This window comes from Loxodonta africana, chromosome 15, assembly GCF_030014295.1.
Source record: "Loxodonta africana isolate mLoxAfr1 chromosome 15, mLoxAfr1.hap2, whole genome shotgun sequence".
Taxonomy (NCBI): Eukaryota; Metazoa; Chordata; class Mammalia; order Proboscidea; family Elephantidae; genus Loxodonta; species Loxodonta africana.
In genome coordinates, this window is record NC_087356.1 from 84366316 (window position 1) to 84378635 (window position 12320).

At 37.1% G+C, this 12320-nt stretch overlaps 1 protein-coding gene across 1 annotated transcript in view; it reads left to right on the top strand.

Annotated features, from left to right (window-relative positions):
* Positions 1 to 12320, top strand: part of ZW10 (zw10 kinetochore protein) — a 32359-nt gene that overhangs the window by 1998 nt on the left and 18041 nt on the right. The window contains exons 2-7 of the mRNA XM_064269060.1: positions 595 to 729; positions 4360 to 4461; positions 4678 to 4755; positions 4914 to 5073; positions 6479 to 6631; positions 7098 to 7289. Of these exons, the coding sequence (XP_064125130.1) occupies positions 595 to 729; positions 4360 to 4461; positions 4678 to 4755; positions 4914 to 5073; positions 6479 to 6631; positions 7098 to 7289 (820 nt within the window). The remainder of the gene's footprint in view (positions 1 to 594; positions 730 to 4359; positions 4462 to 4677; positions 4756 to 4913; positions 5074 to 6478; positions 6632 to 7097; positions 7290 to 12320) is intronic.

The following is a 12320-nucleotide window of genomic DNA, read 5'->3' on the forward strand; positions in this document are numbered from 1 at the left end:
CACTATCACCTTTCAGCCCTGTGTTCTGGTTACTTAAGTGTATATAGTATCTGTCCTACCTGAAAGGAATTTATTTGTGGGCAATCATAGTTTTATTCTTGTTTCTTCCAAAGCACTGAATGGATAGTAAGTATTCAGTAATTTGTTTATTAAATTCATTTGAATTAAAGGAGATGATGAAACTCAAATCAAGTTAGCCTTTTAAGAACAGGCCTGAACATTTTGTAGGTAAGAAGACATAAATTAGTGAATTGATCAAGGTGGACAGACTGTGGATTTAGTTTGTCCGTTTACTTTCTTTTTAGTTAGAGATATGATTGACATTGGTGGCTACAACCTGAGCTGACAGAGTTAAATATGAGACCTTCTGGCTCCAGTGCTATCTTTTTTTCAGTGTTTGAGTAACTCTTGAGTAACTTGGTCACTGTTGGGGTTTGACAATTGTGTCTTCTTGCATCCTCACAGTATGATATGGGACCCTTAAGGGTGGGAGAAATGTGTTTCTCAAAGAAACTCAATGCCTGGGAGGAAGAGTAAATGGTTATGACTAACTGACAAGAAGGCTCCCTACTAATCTCATTTTCTGTCTTATAGGGTGAGGTATGCAGTATGATCAGCAAGAAGTACTGCGAATTCCTGCCTAGCATGCAAAGTGCACAGGACCTGGTTACCCAGGTGGATAAGCTGTCTGATGACATTGACCAGCTGAAATCCAGGATAGAGAGCGAGGTAAGAATAGTTATATTGGGTAGGCTTGTAGGGAGGCAGTTCAGCTTCCTGACTCCTTAGACAACTCAGTTCTGTTTAGCTTTTCAGGACTCACTTTCCTTGTTGGTAAATGTTGGAGGTTGAACTAGATGACTTTAGGGTGACTTCTAACTTTAAAATATAAATATTTCCCAAACTACAGTTTAAACAACTTTTTTAACGGTAGAATTTTTTTTAGCTATAATAATTAATAATGTCTTGTATTTGATTAGCACTTTATAAAATTTTAAGAAATAATCTCAGGATTATATTATCTACATAACAAAGTAAAAACAGCTGAAGCTTAGAATTAGATCTTTTATCTCCTCCGAGCTTAAAATGCCTGCATCTCTTAAGAGCTAGCATTTTCTTAGCTCTGTCCCTGGCCTCAACACATTCAAGCCTCAGCCCAGACTTCTTTTTCCCTCTTTGGCTGTGTTCTGGAAAACTGGCTTGGGTGGCCTACCATAAGCACTCTACTTCCTGTCATGAAGCCAGTTTCTCTGGGCAAACTGAGACTCATTGCCCTTCTTGTACTTTATCACTTTGTGGGGAATAGTGCTTGCTTTACTCCTTACGGAAAGTCTGGCAGGTTTTAGAATTATTTAGCACATTTTCAGGAGCACTATCATTACAAAAAGAAGGAAGCCGGTCTGGAAGTAGAAATATCCATTTTATAATTTTAAAATCATTTTCACTTGTATTATCTCACTAGGATTTTTCTCCTGCAATTTTCTTTTTAGGAAAAAGAGGCAGTTGAAAAATAGGTAAGCTGATATCAGAGGTTTAAACAAATTCCCATCTTAGGTGTCTGGTATGTGTATTTCTAAATCATTACACAAGACTCATTGATATCCAAAATGATGATGAGGTATCCTCAAGGTCCTTAATACCAAGAAAAGGCATCAAGTTTGTTCTCTGTGTGAGTTACTAAAGAAGGAAAATGGACAAATGTGTTTTTCAAAAGTTTTTTATAAAACTTGAATCATAAGTAAGGAAACTACCAGTTACCTGGAAAATTTATTTAACAGCCCATTCACCAATCAGCCTGATTAGAGATTTTAATAAAAATCACCGCATTACTCTATGGAGCCCTGGTGGTATAGAAGTTAAGAGCTTGGCTATTAACCAGAAGGTCAGCAGCTTGAATCCAGTAGCTGTTTCTTGGAAGCCTTAAGCGGTAGTTCTCTTCTGTCCTATACGGTCGCTATGAGTTGGAATCGACTTGACAGCAATAGGTTTGGTTTTTGGAGCCCTGGTGGTGCAGTGGTTAAGAGCTTGGCTACTAATCAAAAGGTCAGCAGTTCGAATCCAGTAGCCGCTCCTTGGAAATCTTATGGGGCAATTCTGCTCTGTCCTACAGGGTTGCTATGAGTTGTAATCGACTTGACAGCAACAGTTTTTTTTTTTTTTAATCACTCTACAACCCTGGCAGAGGTCAAGCAGTATTCCCAAAGTGTATTTGTACTTGGCTGATTGGTCAATGAGTCAGTAATACAATCATAGACGGTACTATTGGACATGAAGTATCTGGAAGAAGAAATGTAATGAGCTATCTGTACTTTATGCTAGCCAGATGAGAGCTGGTGAAATTTATTCTGTTCTGGTTGTTATATTTTGAGAGACAGCTGGTCCAGATGAGAAGATGCAGGCCTGACCACTACCATCTGAAGAACAATGGAAGAAACTGAGGATCTTTAGCCTTGAAAATTAACACCTTCAGGATTTGAAGACCTGTCATATGGGTGAAAGATTGAAATTTATGGCTCAAGAAGGGGAATTAGATTCAATAGGTGGATGTTATAAGGAGGTTTAATCAGTCATTTGATAATATTTTTTGAGCACCTCCAAGGGCTAAAAACTGTGGTAGTTGCTGAATAGGACACAGATTTTTATTTCAGAGTGTGAATCTCATGACTTATGTAGATGAGTAATACAGTGTAATACAATACTAAATAGGAGTAATCCAGCTGGAGAGAGGAGATGTAGCTAAGGAAATAATGTCCAAACCAAGAGTTGAAGTAATAGGTAATTAGGTGAACCCCATACCCGTTTTCATTGAGTTAATTCTGACTTACAGTGACTGTATAGGACAGAGTAGAGCTGCCCTTTAGGGTTTCTGTGAAGCAGCTGGTGGATTTGAACTGCTGATCTTTTAGTTAGCAGACAAGATCTTAACCACTACGCCACCAGGGCTCCAATTAGGTAAAAAAGGGGAAGGAAAGTGTTTTAGGGGACAGCATTGCAGAGGCATGGAGGTAATTGAGAGATGTCACTTTCAGGGATCTGCAAGTATTCTATGTGGGACAGATGGGAGGTGGGTTCTGATTCAGCATAAAAAATAACTTTGTAATAGAGCTATCCAACTGCAGAATGACCTATCCCTTCGTAGTGGGTGTACGCTTCTGGTAATCTAGGTGGGTGAGCTCTCTGATGAACGATAACTACTTATGTTTATAATGGACGGTGACACAAAGGCAGGCTGTTGGAGGGTATGAGTATTCCTGCATAGGATAGGGTTTGGGACTAGGTGGACCTTTCAGGTCTCTCTCTTTTTTTTTTTTTTTTTTAACTTTTATTGAGCTTCAAGTACAAATCAAGTCAGACTGTCACATATAAGTTTATATACACCTTACTTCATGCTCCCACTTGCTCTCCCCCTATTGAGTCAGCCCTTCCAGTCTCTCCTTTCGTGACAATTTTGCCAGCTTCCAACTCTCTCTATCCTCCCATCCCCCCTCCAGACAGGAGATGCCAACACAGTCTCAAGTGTCCACCTGATACAAATAGCTCACTCTTCATCAGCATCTCTCTCCTACCCACTGTCCAGTCCCTTCCATGTCTGATGAGTTGTCTTCGGGAATGGTTCCTGTCCTGGACCAACAGAAGGTTTGGAGACCATGACTGCCGGGATTCCACTAGTCAGTCAGACCATTAAGTCTGGTCTTTTTATGAGAATTTGGGGTCTGCATCCCACTGATCTCCTGCTCCCTCAGGGGTTCTCTGTTGTGCTCCCTGACAGGGCAGTCATCGGTTGTGGCCAGGCACCAACTAGTTCTTCTGGTCTCAGGATGATGTAAGTCTCTGGTTCATGTGGCCCTTTCTGTCTCTTGGGCTCATAGTTATCGTGTGACCTTGGTGTTCTTCATTCTCCTTTGATCCAGGTGGGTTGAGACCAATTGATGCTTCATAGATGGTCGCTTATTAGCATTTAAGACCCCAGACGCCACATTTCAAAGTGGGATGCAGAATGTTTTCATAATAGAATTATTTTGCCAGTTGACTTAGAAGTCCCCTTAAACCATGGTCCCCACCCCCCCGCCCTTGCTCCACTGACCTTTGAAGCATTCATTTTATCCCGGAAACTTCTTTGCTTTTGGTCCAGTCCAGTTGAGCTGACCTTCCATGTATTGAGTATTGTCCTTCCCTTCACCTAAAGCAGATCTTAAGGTCTCTTCCTACTACATTGGGTGTTTTTTTTTCCTCTTAGCCAGCATTTGCATTTCAATGTGAATTGTATTGACCTAACAGAACTTATCGATTAGCTGAAAATGTTTTATTTTGTAGGTATGGCATAGTTTAAAAGTTATTCGTTTTTGATGTGTGAATTAGGTCCGCCGGGATCTTCATGTATCAACTACTAAATTTACAGAATTGAAGCAACAGCTGGAGAGAGACTCAGTAGTCCTTTGTTTGCTTAAACAGCTGCAAGAGGTCAGTAAACTCAATTCAAACTTCAGTGTTTTGGTCAAGAGGAAGTTATTATTTTTTCAGTTGGTCCCGTTATTCAGTGGCTATCCCCTGACTATAAAAAAAAAAGACTATAGGTGTGTTTTTTTCGTGTTTTAAATACAAACAAACCGAAAAACAGACTTGAAATAAAAGGATGTGTAAAATAAAATACCTAACAAGTTATACTTATCTTTTCAGTTTTCTACTGCTATTGAAGAATATAATTGTGCATTAGTAGAGAAGAAGTATGTCACAGCTGCTCAGCGTCTGGAAGAGGTACTAAGCGCTTTCTCCAAAGCATGAGCTATTGGAGAACAACTGTTCCTGTTCTTAGTAAATTTTGTGTCCCATATATTCCTTATCATTATACAGATATATTCGAATTGCCCTGAGTCCAGATGGAATGTTTAACAATGATTCCATTTCACTACCAGGCACAGAAATGCTTGAAGTTATTAAAATCCAGAAAATGCTTTGATTTAAAAATGTTGAAATCTCTCAGCATGGAGCTCACAATACAGAAACAGAACATACTTTATCACCTTGGAGAAGAGTGGCAGAAGCTGATTGTATGGAAGTTCCCACCATCAAAAGGTGCTGCTGACCTCAGGCGGATGCTTTGCTTGGTCTGCCTGAACCAGTTTGGCCTCTGAACATATCGTAGATAGTGTATATTGGCAGACAAGGAGGCTTCATTAGTTCATCTCCCAAGTCTATATTGAGTTACCACATTAAGCAACATGCTTTGTTAGGACCAACTCATCTGGGTCCCAAGAATGTCCTTGCTTTACTTCCCTTATGTCCCTCTTCTGTCCCTTTTCCTAGGACAGTGAGCAAAGATGATTGGCTGGGGAGAGTTCATGTGGTGAGGGTATGGTAGAGGAGGTGGTAACAGTTTAAGACCATACTCGGTTTCTACTGCAGTGTAAGGTGTACCCATTTCCAGCAGCCCAAATCCCAATAGTTTATCTTGGCTAGGAAGCTTAAAAAAGCTGCTCAGCCATTCTTTCTCCTACTGAGGAAAGAAGGCAGGCACAGAGATACTTGAAGTTATTAAAATTCAGAAAATGATTTAATATAAAATATTGCTTTTTTTTTTTTTACAACCTAATTTACAAGAAATCTCTGAAGGCCCAGCGTCAGTGTGCCTGTGGGTAGAGGAGGGATTTGCCACAATTTTTTCAGTCCTTGGGAAAAAATGGTGACAAAATCCTGGGATAAGGGTGCATTACAAGGTGAAGAAATAGGATTACTTTGGCCTTGACATTGATTAATGCTCATTGGCTCTCAGCCCCTCTGCCCATCACTGGGTGTGAGTCCCCTTTGATGTCTTGGTTGAACTTAGTGTGAGACCTCAGAGAGTATATATAAAGGAATGCATTAAACTTGGTTTATTTTCCAGCGATGAGTCTTGAAATTTTGTCTACTTCAGGGGTAATCTCACAGTCTCTCCCATGTTCCCCTTTCTGTATCCACTTCGGCCTCCACATACCTATGTATGTATGTGTGTCAGGTATTTTGAAGGATGTCATCTAGAAAATTTTATGTTCTATCCTAAGCAGACTTTAAAATTAAGATAGTGGATGTGTTGAATTCTTTGTTATAACACAAGGTACCTGTAAATTTGTTTGGAAGGCTGTTCTCATTACTTGGTAAAAAAGAACATAGAGGAGGAGGTTTTAAGGGAAACTAGGGCCTCACTTTTCATTCCTGGCCTTCATTCAGTAATCGAGCACACATTTAATAAGCATTATTGTGGGCACATCATTTTGGTTTTGAGCTTAATTTGATTCTTTGAACATACAAAAAAAAAAGTCATTGCCAGTTTTAAAGTGATGCCAAGGACACGTATGCCGTAATTAATATGTGGTTGAATTAGAAGTATGTTGTAATAAAATCATACGTTTAGGTACCTCAGTAGAGAATGAGCTTTTACAAATACAAGTGGGCACATCTTGTATCGCTGAGGTGGCTGATACCCCCGCCTCCTTTTTCTTAGATACCAACAGCTTGGAATCTTGCCTACAGACAGAACTTCATTTATGCACAGAACAGTCCCAGAAAGAAGAGAAGACCCCTGTACCACCCATCAGTTCTGTTCTCTTGGCATTTTCTATTCTCGGGGAGCTACACATCAAGCTTAAATCATTTGGTAAGGCGTACTACTTTGTTTCATTTACATGAAACCTCAGAAGGCCCAGCATTAAAGGGATGACAAAACAGATGATAAAATATTCACTGGAGAGTAACAGTGATTTATCACAGGGTTTGGTCTCAATGATTCATCAAATGAAATTGTCGTAAATAGACCTTCTTTAGGGCTTGGATCCTTTCTTCTCTTTTTGTTTTTTTTCTTGTTGCTGTTATTTATTTTATTTTGAATAATTTACATAAAAATCCGCAAGCAGTTTGGGAAACTTCACTGGGAAAACCTGCAGTGCTTAGTGGTTGGTTTGTCATGTCAGGGAAAACCTGCAATGCTTAGTAGCTGGTTTATAATGTCATAGTATATGTATTTTTGTTGTTAGGCCCTAAGATCCAATTTTTTTTTTTTAACATTTTTATTTTCTAGAAGTTTCTTCCTGTGATTTTTGATGAATGTTCATGTGATTTTTCAGGTAAGATGCTTCTGAAGCGTATCCTTAGGCCTCTGGCATCTTGTCCGTCCCTTTATGCTGTGATAGAAAGCCAGCCGAACGTAGTTACTTTTCGTTTTGAATCTGTGATGACTGACTTGGAACATCCATCACCATCTGAAGTTTTTGCAAAGATCAAATTGGTTCTGGAAGTGCTCCAGAAACAGCTTCTAGGTATGTATCCCCAAGGCAGTGTTTTTATATTTTGGAAAAGTAAATAGTGTTTCTAAAAGTAAGTATTATTTTAAAGAAGATAAAGATGCCCATGATTTGAGTGAATGCGGATTAGGGGTGAGTAAATTATGCTGCAGGAGAAAAATAGTTACCTCTAATTTCTTGATCCACTTTGCATCTCTTCTCTGCTCCATATTGACAAGATCATCAGTGGTACGGTGGGTTCTTTACTTGTAATATTATTTTAGATGAATTCTAGGATGCACTTCTCTCACTGAACTTTCAGTAATATCATATTTTGAGACTCTTTAATTATTAGAGAAATATAAGTGAGGTTTTACATATTCATTGGGAAAATACCCATTTACCTGATATAAACAAACTGGGCTTAACAAAGGAAATAAATTATATTTCAGCTCAGCCTACTAGTTAGATATTTGTATGTTCACACTTGTAATGGCCAGTTTCTTTGTTGCTTGCAGTATTTTGTTTTGGTTGTCATACTATTAAAAGTAAAGTTTCTTCTAATGTTTTAATACTGTTATTTTAGTCTCCCTGAGTTACCTTTTTTTTGCTTTTCTCAGTTGTTTGCTTGAATAGTTAAATAAGCATTCTTGCTGTGGAGAAAATAAAAAAGAAATGCTGCTATTGTTAGTATGTATTTCTGGCAGTCATATGCTGTTTATGTATAAATAATTTATATATAAATACAAGGAATTCTTTCTAGTTTTGACAGGAGCAGAGAAGAAAAAATCCTAAGACTTGCATAAAGTTTAAAAATCCAAGATGGTTTTTCTAGTTTCCAGATCCTTCACTTAGGAAGAAATACATTTTTATTTTGACGGGTAGAAACAAAGTTGTAAACATAGTATCCAAGGATTAGAAGGAACCAAAGAGATGAATCAGTCCAAACATCTCTCTAATACTCGAATCTTCTCTGTAATGTTCTGGTCAGTTGGTCATATAGCCAACATGAGCACCTTTGGTGAGGGAACTCACTCCCTTTTGAGCATTCCATCCTATCTCTAGGCAACTATGAATTCTAGGAATTTTTTTTGCTGTTGTTTACTTTTAAAAAATTTTTATCCCCTATCTATATTAAAGTAATAAAATGCTCATTTTGTGCTTACAATTAGGGCAGTTGTTTTAAAAGTTTCTTCAAAATATATTGCCCTGTGATCCCCGCTTGTTGATGTTAGTTCTACTTCGTGGAGCCATGCAGAACAATTCTAACTCCTATTACACATGATAGACTTTGAACTTCTTTATAGTAGTTATTATTTCTCCTAAATTTTATCATCCGTATCCTTAGGGGTTTTTTTTTTTTTTTTTTGGATAACAATTTTGAGTTCCCTTTATTTTCATTGCTCTCTTGTGAATATATTCCATTTCTTCTGTATTATTCTTACAGTATGTTGTATTCTACTGTATTTTAGGTATAGTCTGAACCAATTCAGAGCAATATGGGAGCATTTGTGCCCTCATTCAGAGTTCTATAATTCTGTTAGTATAGTTAGCAGTTAACTCGTTGAGCTTAACATACATGAAAATTCTATGTCATAATCAATGCAAACTGCTGCTTTCCCACCTTATATGTGATTTTTGGGAACTGACATTATCTTTATTAAATTTGCTGTCCTTTCTGCTTCATATTGGGTGAATAATTGGTAACCACATCTTCTTATATTTTAATGTAAGTTAGTGATGATACTGTTACCTAGGATAAGGTCAAAGTCAGAAGGTGTTCTGGGGCATTCCACTGGAAACATTTTCCAGTTTGACATTGGTCCATTGATTAGTACTCAGTCTGTTATTTTATTTGTAGTTTTCTTAGTACCGAGGATATAATATATTCAGAGTAGAAAACAGCTCATTTAGTGTATCTAGGTGTTTTTCTACCCTCTTTCATCCTTTCTAAAGGATGAAAAAACTTATTTTCGTTAAAATCACTTATAAATCAGGGGTACCAACTATCACTATTATTCTTTAACATTGTTTTTTGTGGCTATGACTGATGCAATAAGAAAAGTAAAATAAATATGGATATTAAAATGAAGAGAAGAAAGGATCTTCCTTTGCAGTGATATAATTGTATACTTAGAAAACCAAGACTCTACTAAAATTTTTATAATTAATAAGATAATTCACTAAGTCACCTAGGTATAAATATACAAAAATTGATGACTTCTCCCTAAGCTAGCAATAATCAATTATAAATTAAAATATAAAAATGTTTATAATGGCAACTGAATCTATAAAATACTCAAAACTAAATGTAACAACACTCACCAAAAACACAATAAATATTTAAAGAAATAAAACAAAATACAGTAAGGATGGAGAGGACATACGTATAGAAAACCATAAAACATATTGAGGGCATAAAGTAAGGCCTGAATGAAAGGGAGGCTATCCTGGATTAGAATTCACTTTCATAAAATTGTCAATTCACTCCAAAATAATGGATAAATTAATATATTTCCAGTCACATTCCCAATATACATGTTTTTTAAACTGGGCAAAATTGAGCTCACATAAAATTTATGAAGATTGATAAGAAAGGTTTGAAACACTAGCAGGGGTATTTTATAATTACAACTGTATGCTCTTGGCACAAGAAGATAGGGGAATAAGAGTACAGAAGTAGAGCCAATTATAAATAAGAACTTAGTGTCTGATAACAGTCACATTTCAGTTAGTCTGTTTAATAACGGTACTCGCAAAATTGGCTGTCTCTATGGAATAAAACAGAGTTAGATTCCTGCTTCATACTTCATACGGAAACAAATTTCAGATGAACTAAATCCCCCTAAATACAAAAAAGCAGCACAATTAAAATATTAGAAGAAAATTTTGGAGATGATTTGAATAGTCTCAGGAAGCTCAGAATCCCTAAAGGAAAAGATTGACAAATTTTACAGCATATACCCAAAACTAAAACCATTCCCGATTGGCCTGGACTGTTGTTGTTAGGTGCCTTCAAGTCGGCTCCGACTCATAGCGACCCTGTGTATAACAGAAAGAAACGCTGCCCGGTCCTGCGCCGTCCTTACCGTCGTGGTTATGCTTGAGCTCATTGTTGTAGCCGCTGTGTCAGTCCACCTCGTTGAGGGTCTTCCTCTTTTCTGCTGACCCTGTACTCTGCCAAGCATGATGTCCTCCTCCAGGGACTGATCCCTCCTGACGACATGTCCAAAGTATGTAAGACACAGTCTCACTATCCTTGTCTCTGAGGAGCATTCTGGCCATACTTTTTCCAAGACAGATTTGTTCGTTCTTTTGGCAGTCCATGGTATATTCGGTATTCTTCGCCAACACCGCAATTCAGAGGCGTCTGGACTGGACTATAAGACATAAAATGATACTGGTGAGGAGTGTGCTTCTTAGCTCAGGTAGACACATGAGACTGTATGGGCAGCTGCTGTCTAGAGGCGAGATGAGAAGGCAGAGGGTTCGGGAGCTGGTTGAATGGACATGGGAAATACAGGGTGGAGAGGAGTGTGCTGTCACATTGTAGGGAGAGCCACTAGGGTCACATAACAATGTGTGTATGAGTTTTTGTATGAGAAACTGACTTGAATTGTAAACTTTCACTTAAAGCACAATAAAAAAAAGAAAAAAGATTCTCCTAATGACAGAAATCAGAAAATGAATTATAAAATTTTGGCAGTAAAAAAAAAAAGAAAGAAAATTTGACTGCATATAAATGTTAAATTCAATACGGCAAACAACACCATAAACAAAGTCAAAAGATACGTAGTGTACTAGGAGAAAATAACTGCAATACCTTTAAAAGACAAGAGTTAGTGTAAGAATACCTCTTTCAAAGAAAAAGAAGGTAATAGGAAGGTGCGAGGAAGGTGGGTAAAGAATATCAGCATGCAATTCATGGAAGAAAAAGTGCAAATTGTTAATATTAAAAATATGTGTTGCTTTCCTAGGGCAATGGAAATTATGCCATCAAGATAGAACTTTTTACCCTTAGGTTTGGCAAAATTAAAAGATCTATCACTTTTGGCAAGAAAGTAGAAAGGTAGTCTTTATTGCTTTGTGAGCCTTTTTTTAGAAAGTAATCTGAAGATACATAGTAAAATCTAAAACATGCATCCCTTTTACCCAGTTATTCTATTTAATGCCTTATAGAAGTAATATCAACAGTGTATATGTACTTATGTATATGTATGTATTTTTTTTATATGTATGTAATTTTTTTATGGGTGAATAGTTTATATATATACACATGCTGCACACAGCTAGAATATGTGTCATTTGCGGAATGTTTGTATATATTATGAAATATGTAGATATGAAAAAGAAGTGAAATACAGCTAGATACATTGACATAAAGGATGGTTAAGTGATAAAACAGGTAAGAGTAAGATCTATGACATGAGCCCATTTTTAGAAAAATGGAAGAAGGAAGACCCTTGTATGAATATATATGTATGTATATTATATGAGTGTAAGAGAGGAAGAGTCCAAACCAAACACTTAACAGTGGTCAGTTGGGCAAGGGGAGAGATGAGTTAGAGGGGAGAACTGGCTTTGTCTTTATAAACCTTACTGGGTATTGAGTTTGTTGCAACAAGCATGTTTTGTTTCTGCCTTGGATGGTTTCCTAGGAACTATAAATTACTAAAATTTACTGTGAACATACAGGTAACTGAGGAGGAAAGTTGAAAGGATGGTTGAAGATTTACCACTGAAATGGGTACCACTAAACACAGAAGGTTTTGGCTAAATTCTACTTTTGAGATTAAGATAATTCTGTTTTGTTAATCAAGTTCTTTTAGTCCATAGAAGAAGATGAAAAATGCTCTAATTAATTTTTTAAAAACCAGTATCACCTTAACACTTAAAGCACGATAATGGTAGCATATATATGCAGAAAACACTGAAGAACAATTTTACCTCGGGCTTATAAAATGCAAACATTTTAAACAGAATAATAGTAAATTAAATTCAACAGTATCTTTAAAAAGGATACATTATGACCTAGGATTTATTCTAGGAGTGCAAAGATGGTTCAAC